Below are 21,594 nucleotides of genomic sequence, written 5' to 3'. Positions count from 1 at the left end.
CGGCGTGCCTGTCAGCTCCATCTCCAGGGGAGACACCAGCCTCTAAAGACCATCTCCATTAGGGGGCGCGCGTGGCTCTGAGAGTGCAGGGTGGTTTCGTAAGCAAACGTGGACAGGAGTGCTTACGATTAGGTCTTTGACCACTGATGCCTCTTCAGATCATCTTCCCCAACAAGGCTGTTCACAGAAACAGGCACCACTTAACTTGGTACTTGAACTTTGCTCTGTGGGGACAGTTGGCTGCGTCTCTGGGCACAGATGTCTCTCTGTACCTTCCAGTGACGTCACTAAGAAACAGCAGACCTCGCACTCTCCCCCCACCTCCGCCCAGGGCCGCACTCATCTTAGTGCCCAAATAAAGCAAAACGCAGAGCAGTCACTATCAGAGGCTTAAAAAGAAAAGAAGGAAAAAGATCTCAGTCCTTGACACAAAGCTGTTCCACGTGTGGGGTCAAAGGTTACATGCCCGCAGTCGCTGCCCCAAGCTCGCCTGGCATGCTGGGCCCCTGCGCCCAGGGAGGGGCGGTGCGAACACCCCCTGCGGGCTCTGCAGCCAAGTCCTGAGTCCCAGGTGGGGTTGGGGCTCTGAAGGACTCCAGGGACCGGGGCTGAGTGGCCACTTCCTGGCACAAGGATGTGTAACGCAGTCGGTTCCCAGTGGCCTGGACACAGGTGTTGGAAGATTTTTATATGTTGAGAATTCTGGTTCTGGGTCTGCCCTCACCCTCCCACCCCCGAGTTTTCACCCACCCCTGCTGTTCCTGTCATAGGGCTGGGGTCGGGTCCTGGGAGTGGCGGGCTCTGGGCTGGGCATGCGTGAGGAAGGTGCTGGCCAGAGGGAACCGGGAGGAGGGCCGCATAGACGCCTGGGCTGGGTGGAGGCGGAGGGGGGACAGCAGAGACTAGGCCTGGAGAAAAGTCAGGTTTATTAAAACACACTCAGCTCAGATACATTGGTTATGAAGAGGTCAGTTCCCCTCACCAAACACTAACCTTTTCCATTTTCCTAAAAGGTTACAGGCGTCGGGGCTGTTCAGGCCCCGCCTCCTGTGCACCCCTTGCCGTCAGTTGAGACGCGCCGAGAATTGTTAGCAGCTGTGCTGGCCAAACAGTGCAGCGTGTGTGGGCTGGGTGCTGAGCCGTGGAATGCGGGGACCGGGAGTGACTTGCTGGGGACAGGTGGGAGCCACGCAGGACAATGGCTTGGAGGACTCGAACCATTTTCATGGACCTTGCAGGCACCAAGTTAGCGATGTACCACTCCCGCCCGTGCAGCAGGAAGCTCGATGCTGCATCCAGCTTGCCGCATGCAGGCAGCAGTGCCACCCTCCACCCGGAGGCACCGGTGCCTCATCTGGGAAATCTGCTGAGGCGCCTGCCCACCGCCTGCCGACCCCGAGCTTCAAGCTGGTGGCCCCACTTCAGCCTTTGAAATGAATGGTAGCGGGCACGAGGCCGCTGGTGGGCAGCAACACAAGGGGGGTAGGAAGCGCCTCATCCTGCCAGGACACTGGTTCAGAGGCCCCGGGGAGGCGCCGTGGCAGATCGCCACTTTCTGACTGTGATGGTCACTCCCACTCCCAGGCTGCACCCCTTTTGGCACTGACAGCGCCTCACGGCCGGGGGACAGCTTGCCTCCCGATCCGATTGGCCTCTCCTTTGACTCACATGACAGCCTCCTGAACTGCTCCTGACCCCGAAAGTGCAGGCAGAGAGCCCCGTGGGCCCCTCAATGGACAGTACCTCCCGGAGGCCGGGGGCGTGGGGGCACCTCCACGTTCACCCACAGCTGCCTGGCCCCCGGCCGTGAGCACGGGGCTGGTCCACCTGAGGATGCGACGGGCTTCCTGCCCTGTTTGCGAGGAGCTAACACTACTGGCAATTAGCTTTGCTGCAGTGTGCGGGGTCAAGGCTGCGGGGCGAGGGGGGGCAGTTGGGTTAGCTCGCCGTTCAGCAGTGCTCACATTTCATGGGCCCTGGCCTAGGGTTTCCAGAGCTCTGGCGGGAGGTGCCTGTGCGGCCGCAGTGGCTGACTCCTCCCAGAGAGCCCTCAGAGGTCGGCCTGCGTCTCTCACCAGAGGTGTCTTCCCATGTAACTTGGTGGTGCGGTTGGGATCTGGAAACAAGGAAACACACTAAGCTCTGTGCTGGGAAGTCAGCGTCCCCAGAGCACACAATACAAGGCCCAGTGCCTGCCTTCCCCCGGGGCTGGGTGCCCGGCCCTGCCTTCTCGGGAAGCCCACCTTCCTTTCTCTGGGGTTATGCGCCAGAATAAGTGCTTCCTTACCCAGAAACCCTTCACCGTCTGAGTCAGGGTGCTCTTCTGTCTTGAAGGGACCAGGGGGGCTTAGGACTGACCTTTGGGGCCACCTTCTAATCATATTAATTATAACAGCGGGGGCTCAAGTCAGGCTCTTCCCCACCAGGAGGCAGCCCAGTGTGAGGCAGCCCAGTGGGGGGGGGGGGGGGAGCGTGAGGGCTGCAGTGTGGGAATCTGGGTGCCTTTCCCACCTGCAGGGCAATGCCGACAGCACCCACAGGCGGGAGCCCTGCCCCAGCGCAGACAGCCCTGACCACATCCCAAAGCCCGAGGCCGAGCACGGGTGCGGCACATGACAGAGGAACAGAAATCCATTCGCCTGCAGTGGCTCATGCACTAGGAAGAAGCAGGGAGTGCACTTGGCAGAAAATGTGGGGATGAGAGTGTATCTGATTTGATGGAGAAGCAACATGAGGTCATTCACAGGCAAAAGAGACACTGACGGTTCTGCTGAGGTCTGTTTGGCATCAGCTAGCTGACCTGCTTTCGTGTTCACAGGGGGGAACGAGCAGCACTTCAGTTTTTCAAGATAACTCTGGGAGGGGAGTGGGCAGCCCAGGCCCAGCTGGCACAGGGAGGGAGGGCTGAAGGGGCCTGACTAGACTGGGCGACAGCAAAATCCACTTCGTAATTCTGGGCTTTTCTTTTCTTTTTTAAAAAAATATATTTTATTGATTTTTTACAGAGAAGAAGGGAGAGAGATAGAGAGCTAGAAACATCGATGAGAGAGAAACATTGATCAGCCGCCCCCTGCACGCCCCCCATTGGGGATGCGCCTGCAATCAAGGTACATTCCCCCGACTGGAATCGAACCCGGGACCCTTGAGTTCACAGGCCAACGCTCTATCCACTGAGCCAAACCGGTTCGGCAATCTGGGCTTTTCTTAAGTCTCCTCCCAGGGAGAGAGGGATACATTCTGTATAATGAAACCCAAGAATTCACTGGGTACAAGAACCGCAAGATACAGGGACACTTAAGGGAATCTGTAGGTGGTATACCGGGTACAGGTGGTCCAGTGGGTACAGGTGGTCCAATCAGTGTAGTATACTGGGTGCAGGTGGTACACTGGGTACAGATGGTACACTGGGTACAGGTGGTACACCAGGTATAGGTGGTACACTGGGTACAGGTGGTACACCGGGTACAGGTGGTACACCGGGTACAGGTGGTACACCAGGTATAGGTGGTACACTGGGTACAGATGGTACACCGGGTACAGGTGGTACACCAGGTATAGGTGGTACACTGGGTACAGGTGGTACACTGGGTACAGGTGGTACACCGGGTACAGGTGGTACACCAGGTATAGGTGGTACACCGGGTACAGGTGGTACACTACAGGGGCGTGGGTGCGTGGAGAGGGGTAGGAGAAATGGCAGCCTCGCCACATTCCCGCTGCAGTGTCTGCTAGAGCTGCTGTCTGCACCGGCCTAGCAGCCCCTGCAGAGCTGTGTCCCTGTGGGAGCTGTTCCCCCTCGTTCCTCCCCCTCAGGTTTCCTCCAAAACATCAGGGCTTGATACTCACAGTCCCGCCGTTCAGCACCACGGCCATCTCGGTCGGCTGGTACACATTGCTTCTAAACGGAGCGCTGGGTCTGCTTCCCAAACTGCCGTTGCGGAACCCTGCTGTCCGGAGAGCTGGGGAAGGCGAGAGCCACACAGACACCAAAACAACAAGGAAGAGAGACAGCTTTGTGTTCCTCCCCTGCATCAGCACGATCTGGCACACAGCCCTCCCTCCTGCCCTTTGTCACAGCCTGACTCCCAACAAGTCACAGAGGGGCTTTGTTCTCTGCCCTGAGTGACCCATCCTGGGGGCAGGGAGGAGTCTGCAGAGTCCAGGCTGCAGCTGCTGAGGCAGACAGGCCAGGCCTCCCCCTCCCCACCTGCAGGCCCCAGGGGACAAGGACACACCCTGTACTCCCAGGTTCCCTGGACCAAAGACCTCACTACAGCATGCCATTCATGGCCAGTTCAACATCACACTGTCAACACGGCTCACTGTGTCCCTACACACAGAGGCAGGGAAGAGCATGGACCAAGGCACATGACAGAGGGCGTCTCATGGGAAAGGCAGGGCACAGAGGGGCTTGGACCAGACGGGGGCTCCTGCTGAACGGGAAAGAATTAAGATCTGAAGCAAAGACAGAGAAACAGGCAGGACGCTCTATCTCTGGCTACACCGTGTTTCTTATCTGCTGTGTACTTTCAGAGATTCTCTCCCCCTTTTTAATAAAGAAAAACCTAATGACACGGAGGAAACTTAAATGCATATTGCTAAGCCTGTAAGAGCTACACACTGTATGATGCCAACTATAATATGCTGGAAAAGGCAAAGCCAGAGACTGTAAAGGTGTTAGTGCGCTGGGGCTGGGCTAGGGATGAATGGTGGAGCGTGGGCATCTTCAGGCCGTGAGCTATTCTGCACCAGAACTAACAGTGGAGAGGACAGAATGCATTTGTCCAGAGCACAGAGCTGTGCAAACCAGGAGTGACATCCCACATGTCCATGACAGCTTGGCTAATAGTAAGGATTCACTAACTGCAACACTAATGTAACAGATTCAAGTTGTTAGTATCAGGGAATCTGGGGGAGGGGCTTGTGGGAACATCCTGTATTTCCTGCTTAATTTTTCTGTAAACCTAAAACTGCTCTAAAAAACAGTCTTATTAAAGAGTAGTGGAGAAGGTAGTAGGTCTGTTTAAAAATCAAAACAGAAGTCCACCTCCAGGGTGTGGTGGCATCTTCATGATCTTCATTTCCAGCGAAGGCACTGATGTTGCTGTTCCGAGAAACCTCTCCTAAAAGTCTTCACTGGGGGAGTCATCTTTCTGACTAGAGAGATCTTGCAATTTTTAGAAACTCCTTGGGAAAGGGACCAAAATCACCTGGGTAATACAGTTCACCTTCAGAGAATGCCACCCAAGAGCCAGGCGCTGAGTTTATACACCTATAAACTCCTTTAACTGTCATAGCACCATAGGCACTTCTATGATTTCCACTTCACATGGGGCACAGAGAGATTAAGTAACTTGCCCAAGGTCAATCAGTGACAGAATTAGTATTCAAACTCAGGCAGAGAACCTGTGTTCATAACAATCACACTATACTAGCTCCGAATACTAGGTTTTAACCACTACACTTAGTTCATTAGAAGCAACTTAAATTCAAGTGACACTGGGGGCAGCTGGGCCCAGATTGGACCAAAGAAACAGAGGCAGGATAGGGAACGCGAGTTCCAAGACACGCTTATGAAAACCTCTTTTGCTTTAGCATCTCCAAGCCTTCACAGCCCCTGTGCACGTGCTGAGCAAGGAGAAGTCCTTCCTGGGAAGCAGAGAAGGGGCCGCCGGGCCCAGTAGGGGACAGGAGACCGTCCCAGTCTCAATCCCTAGCCTGATCTGCTTGAATGGAGGGAGGTTCAGACACAGCAGCTGTGGTGGGGACTCAGCGCTGCCCTGCCCAGCTGTGGGGTGCACTGGCCCAAGGGCCTCTCCTCTGGGAAACATCCCTCCCCCACATTCTAAGCCCCTGAGTGTTGGCTACGGTGGCATTCTCCCCTGGCCTCCAGGTGGGCATGTGATTTAGGCCTAGCCAGCCAGGGCATCGTATCTCCCCAGCCACACTGATTGGCCCAGGAAGGGCCATCAGGTCCAATCAGAGCTAACTCTGGGATTTTTCTCTAGCATCCTGGGCAATGTTCCTCTTTTCTACTAGGACTCTGTGCAAGCCTAGAGCTGTGGGCTGCCAAGATGCTAAAAGGTTAAGAGATGGAGAAATACCAAATCTTGTCACCTCGAGCTCTCGGATTGAACCCCTCCTGAAGCTTCGTCCTTAGTCCATCAGTTTTGTTGCTGTGCTATAATCTTGCTTTGCTTAAGCTGATTAAAATCAGATTTTCATTACTTGCAACTTTGAGAATCCCAGCTAACACCCCATTCTGACCTGGGTCAACTCTGAAAGGCAAGCAGGGCTCACCCATAGGTCCCCACAGGAATCAAAGATCAGAGATTGAATGCCAGCCCTCCCCTGTCTAGACTCTGTGAGTGAGGCTAGCTTCTCCCCCTCCCCCACAAGTCACTGAGGGCCTTCCACTGGGAAGCTAAGGGCTAGGGTTTAAATAGCCCTCGGCCCTAATGAGATCTGAGCCCAAATCCCCCCCAGAAGAAAGAACTCTTTCCTTTCCTGCGCTTGGAAAGGTGAGCATTTCAAGCGCCTGCTAACACTGCCCGAGATGTGACCTGAGGTGCTACATCCTTCAGTGTATTTTAATCTTTTTACTCACATACCTCATGCCTTGTTGATACTTATTCATAAGCAGCAGGCTGGTGAAGTGGTGCATATCAGGGCCTCCTTGGGGGAAGGGAACGAGGAAGCAGAGGCTGCAGGCGTGGCTGAGCCACAGGCCACCTGGGATGCGTCCCACCTCTGAAAGCCAAGGCAGCTTTCAAGGAAGGGGAGCCTGAAAGGCCAGCAGGTGAAAATGCAAAAGAACAGGGCACTGTAGCTCCTGTGCGGCCGGCTGCGGGGCCAGTTCCTTACAGTAGAAGCTGGCTGAGGTTAGTGCCACAGCTGACAACAGCTGCTCTCACCGTGCAAAGGAGCGTGGCCAGGCGTCCCTGCAGGCAAAGGTAACCCGGACAGAGGCAGCACCAGCCAGATGCCAACTCAGCCTCTGAGCTTTCTGAGGGCACGGCTTGCCTGGAGCTGCCCTGCCTGGTCCCATGGAAATGTCAGTGGATACACATGTGGGATGATGCAAAGCAGGGCTATTAAAAAAAGTCTGACAACAAACAAGGCTGGTGAACACGTGGGGAAATAGGGCTCTCATACGATGATTACAGGGGGCAGTATATATCAGGACTCCAAGGCACAGATTCTTTGGTGCAACTTTAGATGCAGTCTGGGAATTTTTTATTTTCTTTTTTGTGGGAAGTTAGTTGATCAAGGGCACTCGCCTGCCTGCCTGATTGCCCCTAACCACCTCTGCCTCAGCCCCCGCCATGGTGGCTTCGTCTGGAAGGAAATCTGGAATGACATCTGGAATGTTGTTCAGCTGTCTGGTCTAATTAGCATATTACGCTTTTATTATTATAGAGTAGAGGCCTGGTGCATGAAATTCATGCATGGCAGGCAGGGGGTGTCCCGCAGCCCAGCCTGCACCCTCTCCAATCTGAGACCCCTTGGGGGATGTCCAACTGCCAGTTTAGGCTTGATCCCACAGGATTAGGCCTAAACCAGCAGTCAGGCATCCCTCTTGCAATCCAGGACTGCCGGCTCCTAACCACTTGCCTGCCTGCCTGCCTGATCACCCCTAACTGCCTCTGCCTACCAGCCTGATCCCCCTTAACCGCCTCTGCCTACTGGCCTGATCCCACCTAACCACCTCTGCCTGCCAGCCTGATCATCCCCTAACTTCTCCCCTGCCAGCCTGCTCGCCCCCTAACTGCTCTCCCCTGCAGCCTGATCACCCTCTAACTGGTCCTCTGCCAGCATGATCACCCCCTAACTGCTCTCCCCTGCCAGCCTGATTGCCCCCTAACTGCTCTTCCCTGCCGTCCTGATCGCCCCTAACCGCCTCTGCCTCAGCCCCCACCACTGTGGCTTTGTCCAGAAGGACGTCTGGAGGATGCCCAATCTAATTAGCCTATTACCCTTTTATTAGTATAGATAATACTGTAATAACTATGGATGAGGCCAAGTGGGTACTAGACTTATGGGGGGAATCACTCCATAAATTATATAAATGTCTAACCACTGGGTTGTACACCTGAAACTAATATAATATTGAACATCAACTGCAAATAAAAATTTTGAAAGATACAGAAAAACAGGAAATGTTCACTGCAGCATAAGTTTATATGGGAAGCCAGAAACATATGGGACATTCGCCAGCTGGAGACCAGAAAACTACCACGTGCCCGATGGAAACAGACATGCGGCTCCACAGTCACTGGCAGGAGAGGCCTTGGCCGTGATGCTGAGTGAGGCAAGCACACTCCCAGCCCAGTGTTCAACCCACTTACACCTTACAGTCACAGGAAGCTTAAAATATCTGGGCCCTAGAGACTTACAGAGTAAGGGATAGGCACCCATCTGTCTTTAAGCTGCTCAAGGGATTTTTATGTGCAGCTAGGTTAAGAACAGCTCTATGGCATCATCGTGCATGTGCGTGTGTGTGTGTGTGTGTGTGTGTGTGTGTGAGACAGAGCGAGAGAGTCAATCTGGCAAGATGGGAGCACTGCCTTTGGGCAAGGGTATTTTGAGCAATTTTTATTATTTCTATTTGCTAAGCCTCCTAAATGAGTATTACTAACCTTTTGTCATCAGAAAGGGATAATAACGCTACTAGTATTTTGGAGAACAAAGGGGACTAAAAGACAAGTTTCTTGGCTTTGGTACATGTCAGGGTGTAACAGATGTGGGTGGGGGCACCTTTGGAACCCCATCGCCTCCTGCACACTGCTGGTTCTCACCTGGGTCCCAGTTCCCTTGGTCTCTGGATCTTACTCGGATAGGATGTACTCGCTGCATTTCCACAGAAAGGGATGCATGTAATGGGAGCCAGAAAACCCACTTTCCCCTCCCCACTCTCCTGTGCACTTAGTGTTGAACTGAACCAGTGGTGGGCTTCAGCTCTGTGACATGGAACTGAACCCCCGTCTTCTCAATGCACAGAGCATCCTGACTCATCAGGGACATGAGGGCACCAACATGCTCTGAAAGACTAATTCTGCCTGGTCCACACCCTGGCTCTGCCTCAGTTACCTGTCTGCAAAGGGACCTCATGGGGTCACTGTAGGTATTAAATGAGATTAGCTACTAAAATGCACAGGGTGGTACCTGGTCCATGAGTGCACGCAACAAAGGTTAGCATCCCCACTTCTGAAGACCCTAAGCTACATGGGCAGTCCTAGCATCCCCACTTCACGGCAAGGAGACTAGCCCTTCAAGCTCCTAGTGTTCCGGGCTAACAGAGAGCTTTCCGAGCCTGGCAAAGTGACAGACCAACAAGGAATGTGCAAATTCACACCCATTTCAGGCAATGCATTACCATCAGGGCCCCGGGGGTCTGCGGGGAAGAACCTGCCCGGAGGAGCCGAGTAAGAGGCTCCCCAGCCGCTGGGCCCCACCAGCTGCTGGCCCTGCTCACCCTGCTCGCCCTGGCCTGCTGTGCCCTCTGGGCTCCCAGAGATGCCCCCATCCCGACCTCCCCAGCCAGCCACCTGCGCCTGGTCTCAGGTTCTACTCTCAGAAGAGCCCAGCCAGGCACCGTGGGACCCTCGGCCTGGTACCCCAGTCTGGCACCTCTCACAGCAGCGCCACCAAGCACATTCTTTTATTTTTTTTAACAGATGAGAGAAACTGCTCAAAGCCCCACAGCTAGAAGCAGTAGAGACAGTGTCTGAATCCAGACATCTGACTTGAGGGCTTCAATTTCTGCACTCGTGGTGCCAGAGGGAGGGGAGGGGCACAAGCATTGCCCCCATCACCTGGCACTGGCTACACATGCCCCCTGCCAGGATGCGAGCAATGAATGCTAACCTGGTGGTGGGCGGGGCTGGGCCAGGATGGGGAGGCGGGAGCACCTACAGGAGCAGCTGCTGGCTGGGACGGGGCAGCAGGGCCAGATCCAGCCTTTCAGTGACAGAGACCTGGATTTTTACATTAAATTAAAGTGGGGCCTTGACTTACGGGTGTCCCAACTAACGAGTTTTTCGAGATACGATCCGTCTCTCGTCCGATTTTTTGCTTTGAGTTGCGAGCTGAAATTCGAGTTATGAGCCAGCTTCAGATACACCATCGCTAGTTGGCGCAGCAAACGTCACAGTGAACGCCACAACATCAGCCCGGCATCACGTGTCTCACTCGCTCACTTCTTGATTTGACATACAAGTAATTTGAGTTACGAGCTCCGTCACGGAACGAATTAAACTTGTAAGTCAATGCCCCACTGTACTTGGCAATTCATAGGACACAAGTCTAAATAAAAATCCACCTCTGGGCCAGTTTCCACACAGGAGTCAACGCTTGTAGGCTCTGACCTGCCAGGGCTGCCCCCACCACTGCCCCGGAGAGGGAAGAAGAGAGTCCTTTCAGGACAGAGGGCCCCGCCCCAACCCGCGGTGAGCCGCCTACCTGCGCTGTGCTCGTCCATGGAGAAGGCCTTGTTCTCCAGGTAGGTCCGCGGCAGCGGCGCGTCCTCTTCGAAGGCCGTCTCGCGCACCCGGGGCGGCGGCGCGTCGAAGTAGTTGAGCGCGTCCTCGCGCGGCGCGGGCAGCAGGGCGCAGTGCACCTCGGGGATGGCGTGGAAGAGCACGAAGACCCAGCCGCTGGCCACCAGCGCGATGGCCTGGGTGGGGTCGCCCCAGGCCTCGCCGTGCTGCAGCCGGGCGTTGCCGTAGAGGTACATGGTCAGCCAGGCGGCCCAGACGAGCGCGGAGAGCGCGGCCGTGAGCAGCAGGCCGGCGCCGCGCCGCCTCCAGCGGCGGAACTTGCCGCACAGCGCGAGCAGCGCCAGCACCAGCGCGGCCGCCAGCAGCGCCAGGTCGTAGCCGAGCGCCAACGCGAAGTCCGCGGGCTGGTAGGCGCAGGCCGGCCGCGCGTCGCGCAGCACCGTCAGCACCAGCCACTCGGCCGCGATGACCACCTGCACGAGCGTCAGGCAGAGCGCGGCGCCCAGTAGCTGCGGGCCCGGCGGGCCCCGGCCGCGCCGCACCAGCGCCCGCACGCGCCAGGCCTGGCTGGCGAGGCAGGCGAAGCAGAGCGCGAACAGCACGCCCCACAGGAAGCGGCGCGCCGCGCACACCGCCTCGTCCTCGCGGATGATGAAGGCGAAGGTCAGCCCGAACAGGCCCAGCGTGCCCAGCAGGAAGAGGAAGTGCAGGCCCACGGGGTCCCGCTTCTCCTGCTCCGTGATGAAGGGCAGCCGCACCAGCAGGATGAGCATCAGGAGCAGCGTGATCAGGGCGCCAGCACCGGCCGCCGCCTCCACCACGATGCCCCAGACGGAGTCCAGGTCGCACAGGGACACGTACTGCGGGAGGAGGTCCAGCCCGCAGCCCCGGGACGTGCTGGAGTTCTCGGAGGCCCCCGCGGCAGCCGCGCAGAGCAGGAGCAGGGCCAGAGCTCCGCGGGCTCCCATCTTTCTCTCTGGCACCACGCATGTTCCAGGAAAGTTGGGGAGTGGGGTGGGAAAAAACATGAATTCATCGTAAGCCTCCCACTCCCCGGACTCCACCTCATTTCAAACCTGCCAGCCCATGTGGTGCCTTGGGACACTCAGGACAAGCCTCCCGCCCGCAGCCCCTCCCCGCAGGCAGCACAGCTGTGCCGCAGGGGGTGGGTGGATTCAGGTCTCATCTGCACCTGGGGCCAGGCCCAGGGAACAGCCATGACTCATCACCAGCGGCCGGAGGAGAGGAGGAGAGCGAGGCTCCCTTTCTGGGAATACCGTCACAGTCTTTGACTTTGAGGCCGCATCTGACCTCCAAAAATCAGGCAATAAAATGAAACTTTAAAGAGACAGTTATGGCACAGCCACCGCAAGCCATTCAGCCTCTCGTGGCAGCAGCTGGCACTTGGTGGCAACACGGCCAGTCCTTTTCCAGGGACAACCCACCTCCGGGAGGCTGGGGCGCCTGCCCAGGGTCACACAACCAGCTCCTGGCACCTCCCGCACTCCAGCTGTAGGACCATGTACCCAATGAACCGTCTTCCCAGCTCCACCCCAAGTTCCCACCCTTGCATCCCCTCCAGAGATTCCCCAAAAACCCATCTCACTCCATGCCAGCCTCTCCCAGGGATGCCCACAGGCCACTCCCTGGCACGCACTCTGGTCCCCATGCCAGCCAGAGTCCACAGCAGCTGCCTTAGCCCAGGGCTCCTGCCCTTCCTGCTTCCTCCACTTGGACGCTTCTTGGAGCCACAGCCAGGAAAGTGGTCCCCCCTGCTGGCCTTGGCTCCAACACGGTCCCCTCAGGCCCGGGCGTGGTCACACTCCCATTCCTCTCCATCAGAGCCCCTTCTGTCTTAGTCACTCACATCTCATCTCTGTGCCTGTTCACTCTGCTTCTAGGGTCCCTCTCCCCTGTCTCCAGGGCCAGCTCTCCGTCGATCGTCAGCACAGACAGGGTTTCTCGGCCCTGAAACTACTGACACTTCATGCCTGGTCCTTCCATGCTGTGGGGCTCTCATTAGCCTCCACCCACTAGATGCCCAAAGCAGCCCACCTCCCGGAATTGACACCTAAAAGATATTTAGACACTTGCATGACCCGTTGGGGTGAGGTCTTGGGTAAGCACCCCTGGCACTGACTCCAGCAAAGTAGATGCTCAGGGAAGATGGAGGTCACAGGACCCCTTCCTCCACCCCCACCACAGCTCCGGGCTTGGAAGGGAGCCAGCCTCCTGCCTCACGAAAGCGCGCGCAGTGCGTGTACAGCTGCTCTGGTCCCCTTTGCTAAGCGACTCCAGCCAGCTCACGGCCCAAGCTCCACCACGTGTGAGCTGTAACAGCCCCCCAGGCAGCTCCAGCGTCCCGGGGCTTCCCTGAGTAAATGTGGTATCGGCCACCCTCTCAGTTCCCGCCTGGGATCCTGTGAACAGCTCCAACCCTACTGTGGCTGGGAGACCAAACTGGGTGAACTGTCGATGCCACTGACCGAGAAGGAGTCTGGTGCTGTAGGGTCTGGCCCCTTTGCCTGCAGACGAGAGAAGGCAGGTGAGCAAGGGGGCACTTGGCAAGAAATGCTCTTACACAGCACCCCACTTTGGCAAGTTAGCAGCGAGGATGCACCCCAGACATTGGCACTCCGGCCCTGTCAGCCACATGGGCCTTGTCCACACGCCGCCTGTGTAGGCATTTACTTACCTGGCTCACCAAGTCCTTGAAACCAACTCACTTAAAAGAAAACAGGCCAGTCCTAGCCAGCTTGGCTCAGTGGATAGAGCAGTGATGGCGAACCTATGACACACGTGTCAGAGGTGACACGCGAACTCATTTTTTGGTTGATTTTTCTTTGTTAAATGGCATTTAAATATATAAAATAAATATCAAAAATATAAGTCTTTGTTTTACTATGGTTGCAAAGATCAAAAAATTTCTATATGTGATACGGCACCAGAGTTAAGTTAGGGTTTTTCAAAATGCTGAAACGCCGAGCTCAAAAGGTTCGCCATCACTGGGGTAGAGCATAGGCCTGCCAACCAAAGGGCCCCAGGTTCGATTCTGGTCAAGGGCAAGTACCTCGGTTGCAGGCTCTTCCCCGGCTCTGGCCTGGGCCCTGGTCAGGGCTTGTGTAGGAGGCAACCAATCAATGTGTTTCTCTCACATCGATATTTCTCTGTCTTCCCCTCTCATTTCCACTCTCCTTAAAAATCAATGGAAAAATACCCCCGGGTGAGGATTAACCAATAAATAAACAAATAAATTAAAGAAAAACAACCCATTAAAACACTTCTCTCGTGAAATGTCGAATCGCGTGATGTAACTCATGTTGCATACCCAGTGGCATAGCCCCTACCACCCTCTGGGAAAGCACTGCCCTGGACAGAGCTGCTCCTCACAGTCCTGTGCGCATGCGGGACGCAAGCGTAATGAGCACTGGCTATGCCGGAACTAGAGGCCATCTGCTCCTGCGCGGGGGCAGCCCTGCAGCGGGGCCCCCAGATATGGCTTCCACGTGAGCGCGACCAAGAGACTTCTCAGCAAGTAACAACTGGCTCGTCTCACAGAGCCTCCCCAGGTCACGGGCAGCGAGGCTCCTCACCCGCATGGCTGGAGGACGGGGTAGGAATGGGCTTCTGCAGACTTGACCCCCAGCCTCCCCTTACCCCTAAGCCAAGGGACATTTGGCCTCGTCTAGGGACACTTCTGGTTGTCACAACTGGGGAGCGAGGTGCAACTGGCATCGAGTGGGTAGAGGCCATGGGTGCTGCTGAAGCTCCCACAGTGCACAGACCCCCACTCTCCCCACCCAACCATACAAAAGGTTACCCAGCCCTGAATGTCAGTAGTTCCAGGTTGAGGTCTGAGGCCGCCTGAGGTTGGAGTTGATGGGGAAAATCCTAGGTGAGCGGCCAGCCTTGGCCTCGGGCCACATCTTGTGTCCCCTCCTTGCAAGAGCTTGGCCTCCGTCACCCTCCGGGGACCTCACCTCTCCCCAGGCCTGGCTACACACAGAAGTGGTGCCCCAGCTCCCCACCTTCCTGATGGGCCTTCCAACCACAGAAACCAACGGGGGTGATGTAACCATCAAGATGTGACAAAGCTCCTGACCTTGCAGGCACTCTGGTGTGGCCCAGTGTCTGGCTTCCATCCCCTTCTGACATGGCGAATGGGCACACCTTGCTTTCTGCTTTCCTTCCTGAGGTGGAGCCCCCTCGCACCGACTTCACCCACTTCTGAAGCGCTCCTCTGGAGAGCTCCGCAAGCCTAGCGCAGCCCCTGACCTGGGCCCGGCCGATCAGAACCGTTACCCCACGACTGCTCCACGACAGGCACATAGCCCACCAGATCCATGATAACCAGCCTTAGGACATTTGCTAGAATTAACTGCAAAGACGTCTTCTAAGCCAAAAGGGTGTAGACCTGGAGCTGGGGAGGACCCACTTACTGTCACAGAAGGGAACCTGTCCCAGGGGAAAGCCGACCCGGATGAAAGGGCCACGTGATAGAACGGGTCCTAGTGCACGGATTAGCTGCGTCCAACTATGTCTGAAGCCAGGTACCCTGGTACTTGCCGTTCTAGCAGCCAATTAACTTCCCTTTTATGGATTAAGCCAGTTTGGGCTGGATTTGTGTTACTTGCCAACAGAGAAGTTGTATTATTCCTCCAATATCATGTGGCCCTCCTCCTTCCAGAAACTCCTCCCAACCGTCAGCTAGGCAACCAGGGCTGTGGTGGGCCCAGCAGCCTCCAGTGGGTCTCTGTCAATGCCATGAATGCCCATGAGGGCACAGCCACCCACTTCTAGAACTATACCCAGGACAACCAGGAGGAGGACTAGAACTGACTCACAGAATGAAGCTGGGTCCAGCTCAGTTAGGATTTGGGGGGACTCAGAGTTGCCGTAGTTTTCTGTTATGGCCATGGTGACAGTGACAGCACCTGCCACCTCACTCCCCTCACTGTGCTGCTGGCACTCTGCCATGCCCGGCACACAGCAGCGCCTTATGGTCTGTGCAAGGACGCAGTGAAGCAAGCACTGCTTCCATCTCCCTGTTACAGGAAACAGCGGGAGGTCAGCGGGCTGTCCAAGGTCACACAGCAGGAAGCAGTGGAGCCAAGAGACAACAAGTGCACCATTGTCGCTGGGCACGACAGCCCAGGCTGTAAGCCTGTCACCTGGCGAGTCCTCCCCCAGCCAGTCCACCTGAGTCCGCGTCTCCCCGCCCTCCCAGGCGCCGTCAGTGCCTTTGGTCTTTATCTCTGTCGCATGTGCCACAATCCCAGTCACTTTGCTGTGCTGCTCTTTTGGTCTGTTACCCCACCGCCACTCCCAGGCCCTTGCCTGTCTGGTTCTGCACGAATTGCTATCTGATAGCGGAGGGAACAGGGTCTGAGTTTAACTCAGATTTTCACCCTCGGATGGGGAACAGCAGCAGCAGCAGAGAACTTTAGTTAGATCCCCTGCACCCCATCCACAAGCCCCAGGGTGGGGGACACGGGCGCAGGGGCACGCTGTGCGAGGAGCTGGGACACAGGTAGCAGGGATGCCAGAATGCCACCTGAGGCCAGGCAGGCGCCTACTGTCAGGAAAGCCAGGTGTGCTCCACGGCCACCGGGTGCCCCCACATCTTAGGGGAGCAGCGATCCAGGAACCCAAACTGGACAGTACAGACCAGGGTTCAGGCACCGCAGGGAAGGTGGCAGGAATGGGATGAGTAAAGAGCAACCAACCGGTGGGATGGGAGCATGCAGCTCCTCACAGGGAAGAACAAATAAAACTGAAGGAATGTGCAAGGCTCAGTTCACAGCACTCACACTCATTCCACACTCAGATGTTCCTAAATACACTGCATTGCTCCCTCTCCCTCTCCCTCTCCCTCTCTTCACACTCTCACCCTCATACACTCTCACACATTCTCTCTACCACACACAACCTCACACACTCTTTCTCACACTCACACACTATGACACTCACTCTCTCACACACACACTCTGACGTTACACATTCTCACCCTCACACTCTCTCACTCACACTCACTCTCTGGCACTCACTCTCAGTCACACACACTCACACTTTCTCTCACTCACACACACACACTCTCTCATACACTCACACTCACAACACTCACATTCACACACATTCTCTCTCACACTCACAACACACTTTCACCCTCACACACTCACACTTATACTCTCTCTGACACTCACACACCCTCTCACACTCACTCTCACACACACTGTCACACTCACACTATCACACTCTCTCACACTCATACATACTCTCTCACACTCACACCCTCTCACACACATACTCTCTCACACTCACACCCTCTCATACTCACACATACTCTCACTCACAGTCTCACACACATTCACACACTCTCACACACTCACACTCACAACACTCACATTCACACACATTCTTTCACACTCACAACACACTTTCACCCTCACACATTCACACTTACACTCTGACACTCACACCTTCTCACACACACTCACACTCTCTCACACTCACTCTCTCACACTCATACATACTCTCACACTCACACCCTCTCACACTCACACCCTCCCACACTCACACATACTCTCTCACATTCACACCCTCTCATACTCACAGCCTCTCATACTCACACCCTGTCACACTCACACTCACACACTCTCTCACACTCACACACTCTCTCACACTGTCCCTGAAGAGGGGCCAGAGGGGCTGGCAGGTGGTGGAGTGCATGCTTCATACCCAGCGGCTGCAGAGGCTGGGAGGAATGAAGGAGGAATGTAGGAGGAGTCCCTGATGGCCATGTGCTCTGAGCACCGGGTCCCATTCCTGCCACTTGCCAGCAGTCCCTGGGGCCCCAGGCAGCTGATTGAACCTTTCTTGCCTCAGTTTCCTCATCTGCCACATGGAGGTGATAACAGCACCCACCGAGTAGGGCTGTGTGAGGATTAAGATAGTAATTAGGGTTTAGGACAGTGGTTAACATAGGATAGGCGTTTATAGAGTGCCTGTGATATAAATAGACACATCTGGCGGATCTCCCTGGCCTGAGGCTGTGAGCTTTCCGACAGCTCCTTCGGGGCAATGGCCTGGAGGGGGAGGGGGAGGGGGCTCACCCAGGAGTTTGTCCACCACTGGTTCCCAGCCTCCCTCTCCTACACTAAGATGAGGTCCCAGAGGTGGTATGAAGGGAGACACCTTTGAGGGTGATCTGTTCTAGGAACCCCCAAACTATCCTGAGTGGGTGATTTTCCTGAAAGGAACCAGGTCAGAGGCCCAAGGTCAGCCTGGGTGCCCTCAAATGGGGTGTCTGCTGAGGAGTCAGGGCCAGGACACACAGCGACAGGCCTGAGCCAATCCCTGGGAACCAGCCCCCCTGCCTTCCCGCTCATGTGGAGGGAGGCACAGTTCTACACATCTGTCTCTGCAGCCCGGTCAGACCAGCCTCAATGGGGCCACCTGCAGGGCTCCAGGAGCCCCATCCTCCACCAGGTCCCCTCCCAGGGCCCAGCAGCTCAGAGATATCTTGAACCACCTTCTCTGAAGGTGATTGGGGGGAGGGGGGAGGGGCTGGGACATGGGAGGGAAAGAAGAAAGGTGGGGAGGGCTCTAGTTTAGGCCCCAGAGGACAGCTGGCCCAGAATCAGCCCTCCTGCCAGCTCCCGGCAGCAGGAGGGAAGCCAGACAGCATCGCGACCTTACCCTCTCCTCTGCCTGCAAAACGAAGGCAACCACAGTGTTGCCTTTGAAAGGCTGGTGTGGCAAGTGCATGACAAGTCCCAGGGAGGTGCCCGGAGCCCAGGTGTAGAGGGTTCTTGCTTATTATTAAAAAGACAACCATGGTCCCCATAGCCCCACGGGGAAAAGAAGGTAGAAGTGAGGCAGTTCAGCCAGAGGCTTATTGGAGCTTACAGGTCAAGCTGCGACTAGAACCCATTTCTCCCAAAAGCTGACCACCAGGCCTGCTATGGCGCCCCTGCCCCTGGCCTGACCACCCCCGGCTGTGGCAGGAGCTGGGAGGAGGCTGCAGAGCTCTCTGACAGAGGAACAGCCTTACAGCTCATCCCGAAGAGCCAGTTACAAAGTTTCCTGACATTAGGCCGTTTCCTAGACTACAATCTAACCCTCTGGTATCCTTCCCAAGTTACAGGGTTTTATAATCTCCCTTCCCCGATGCTGCCCGGGCCCCGGCCAGTTTGGGGGCACTCAGATTTAATACCCTCAGAGGTTAGTAAAGAGGTTTCCAGACACAGCTCTTGGCACATGAATATGCAGAGCTTCTTTGATCCCGTGAATGAAAGCGATTATTTAAATGCAAATTCCATCCTCAGCTGCTGGGTGGGCAGGATGGCTCCTCTGGGCTCCAATTCCGAGAAGAAACGCCACTAACTCAGAAGCCCAGGAAGCTCTGTGTGCAAGTGTTTCTGGGTGGTGGGCTCCACTGGGTGCTCCTTAGGGTGGACTGCTTAAAAGTGGGAGTGGGTTTAGAAACTCCTTGAGTGCACCCACAGAGCTGCCGGCTGCACAGGGACTCTGGGAGGTCCCAGCACCTTGCTCTCCCCAGAGGCAAAATGAAGGAGAAGCTGCTTGCTGTGTGTCCTTGTTGAGGTTAAAGGAGCTTTTAAAACTCAGATCTCCTGGCTTCCCTCCCACTCAAACCTCTACGGAGTTCTCCGGCCTCAACTCCTTTTCGTGGCCCCAAGGGTTGTGGTCTGGCTGGTCCCAGCAATCCAGTCCTGTCACAGCTGCCACCAAGTGTCCACATGCCCCCCCCCCACACACACAACACACACACACACACACTCACACACACACTCACACACACACACACACTCACACACACTCACACACACACACACTCACACTCACACACACACACTCACACACACACTCACACACACACACTCACACACACACTCACACACACACACACTCACACACACACACTCACACACACACACACACTCACACACACACTCACACACACACTCACACACTCACACACACTCACACACACACACACTCACACTCACACACACACACTCACACACACACTCACACACACACACACTCACACACACTCACTCACACACACACACACATCTGCCTGGGAGCTCCAGCCACAACGGCCTTAGTTCAGTTCCTCCAACTTCATCCCCACCTCCAAGTCCTTGCATTTGCAGTGCTCTCTCCCCAAGATCTCCTGCAGCGGGGCCCCTCTGGCAGGGCTTCCCTAAAATGCCACCCCAGAACAGCTTTCAGCACGTGCACACCCGGCCGCTGCTCTCCTGGCAGCCTCACCCTAAACAGAAGTTCCATCTCTATACACTGACCTGCTCGGTGTGTTCGTCCCCCTCCCCGCGCCTGTGGGCATGTCACACGCTGCCGTCTCCCAGGCCCAGCTCCGCAGCGGGCACACATATTGAAATAAATCCATCCATGAAGATCTGGAGCTTCTCTTTCTAACAGGACCGCCTGTCTCGCTGGCTGCGCCCCAAAAGGCAACTCCTTCCCCTCCGTCCTCTCCCTTCCCAGCCAGGCTGACCTCTTCCCAGCTGAGCGGGGGGCGGAGGGAAATGCCCACTCGGCCACGCCGCCCGGTGCAGCCTATTTACATTCCTCCGCTGCTCACAGCCCGGGGCCTCCGGAAGCGCCCACCGCACCGAGGACATTTCTAAATCAAGGCTCCTGGGCTCACGTTCCGAGGCTTCGGTGCCAAGTTCCTCACTCCCAACCCTCTAGCCTTTGCGAGGACCCCAGTTCCTCCCGGGCTCTGCCCGGTGCCCCAAGCCTAGCGCAGTGGGGCCCGGGCCCCGGAGGGGACGCCGCCGCCCTCCACGCCTCCGGGGTCTTTGTCCGAGCGCCCAGGAGCGCCCAGTGGCGCACCGGGGAGTGTGTGTGTGTGTGTGGTGGGGGGGGGGGCGGTTCTCTGCGGCAAGGCGCCCCCTTCTCGCGGGTCAACCAGCCCCGGACCGAGGTGAGTGCGGGAGGCAGGAGCCCCGCGGTGGGCGAGCCCGTGTCCCCCAGGAGAGGGGACGCAGCGCAGGCCGAGTCGTCACCCCCAGCCCGGCCCAGTCCCGCCATCGTGTGCGGCCACCCCTCCGGCCCCGCGGCAGGTGCGCGGCTCACCCGAGAGCCCGGCCCTGTGCGCCCGCTCCGCCTGCCCGGCCTGCGGTCAGCCCACGGGCTTGCAGCGCAGCCCCGGCCCTGCAGCGACTTCCATCGCAGGACGAGCCCCTCGGGCGCCTGGACTCCCTGGCACCACCCCCGGCTGCCTTACCTGCGTCGCCCAGACTCTCCTCCGAGACTTGGATCTCTGCCTGGTCCGGGGAGGCAGCCCCCCAGCCCCCCCCTCCACCCCCTGCTCCCTGCGGCTCCTCGACCACCTCACTGCGATCCCGGAACCCGGATCCCCATCTTCCCCAAAACACTAACCCCTTGTGAAGTGAGAAAAGGATAAGACCCCCTAATCCTCCTAATTCCACGCGGGAAAAGTTTCTGGAGTCCCTACAGCGCTTTCCGCCCTTTAGCATGACTCGCACTCACCGACCCCCATGGCCCGCAGCGCCGACGCTCCCGCTGGCCCTCGGCCCGAGTCACATCCCCGCAGAGCGGCCGCGGCCCGCCCCGCGCGCGCGCACCCGGCCCGGCCTCACTGCTCGCCCTCGCGAACCTCTGCGGCGCCAGGAACCCCCGGGCCCGCCCGCGCTGCTGCAGCCCTAGCCCCGCCCTCTTCAGGCCCCGCCCCTCCCCAGGCCCCGCCCTCCGCAGCCCCCGTACCCCCGCTCTCTACAGGCCCCGCCCCTGGAGCCTCCGAGACCGGGTCGCCGTCCCACCTCGCGAGCTGTTGTGCACTGAACCCCCACACCAATAGCGCACACCCGCCGGCGCCAGCTCCTGGGTCCTTGTCCCAAATTCGGGGCCCTCCCCCGACGTCCACAGTGCACCGTAAGCAGACCCGACGCGGCCGACGCGTCCTCAGGCTGATCCAGCAGCAGGACGCTCGCGCTCGGAGGGAAAGTCCCAGGAGTGTGCAGTGTAGGGCCTTGGCCCCGCCCAGGGCACTCTCCAGCGCGGGGTCCTAACCGGTACCCTCCCC

The 21,594-nt window shown here is 57.1% G+C and overlaps 1 protein-coding gene across 2 annotated transcripts; it reads right to left on the bottom strand.

Annotated features, from left to right (window-relative positions):
* Positions 1-907: 907 nt before the first annotated feature.
* Positions 908-21,180, bottom strand: GPRC5B (G protein-coupled receptor class C group 5 member B). Of its 2 annotated transcripts, none has more exons than XM_081089395.1 (4): positions 21,042-21,180; positions 10,462-11,475; positions 3,847-3,959; positions 908-2,116 (listed from the first exon to the last, which is right to left on the bottom strand). In XM_081089395.1, exons 1-4 carry the CDS (start codon positions 21,049-21,051, stop codon positions 2,072-2,074), a joined length of 1,182 nt encoding a protein of 393 aa, XP_080945521.1. In that variant the 5' UTR covers positions 21,052-21,180; the 3' UTR covers positions 908-2,071. The 2 variants fall into 2 exon arrangements, with proteins under 2 accessions (XP_080945521.1, XP_080945520.1); XM_081089394.1 differs by lacking the exon at positions 21,042-21,180 and adding an exon at positions 19,829-19,941.
* Between the last annotated feature and the right edge of the window lie 414 nt (positions 21,181-21,594).

This window comes from Myotis nattereri, assembly GCF_964212035.1.
Source record: "Myotis nattereri genome assembly, chromosome: 4".
NCBI classification, from domain to species: Eukaryota; Metazoa; Chordata; class Mammalia; order Chiroptera; family Vespertilionidae; genus Myotis; species Myotis nattereri.
Note: the sequence above shows the minus strand (reverse complement) of the source record. Positions and strands in the feature narration are given on the sequence as shown.

Excerpts from the sequence above, each read along its gene's own strand:
- GPRC5B (XM_081089394.1), bottom strand. The coding sequence starts at position 19,916 with ATGTGTGCCCGCTGCGGAGCTGGGCCTGGGAGACGGCAGCGTGTGACA. Across the intron at positions 3,960-10,461 it reads CATGGACGAGCACAGCGCAG|CTCTCCGGACAGCAGGGTTC; the intron begins GTAGGCGGCTCA and ends CGCCTTCCCCAG. Across the intron at positions 2,117-3,846 it reads TGGTGCTGAACGGCGGGACT|ATCCCAACCGCACCACCAAG; the intron begins GTGAGTATCAAG and ends CCTTGTTTCCAG.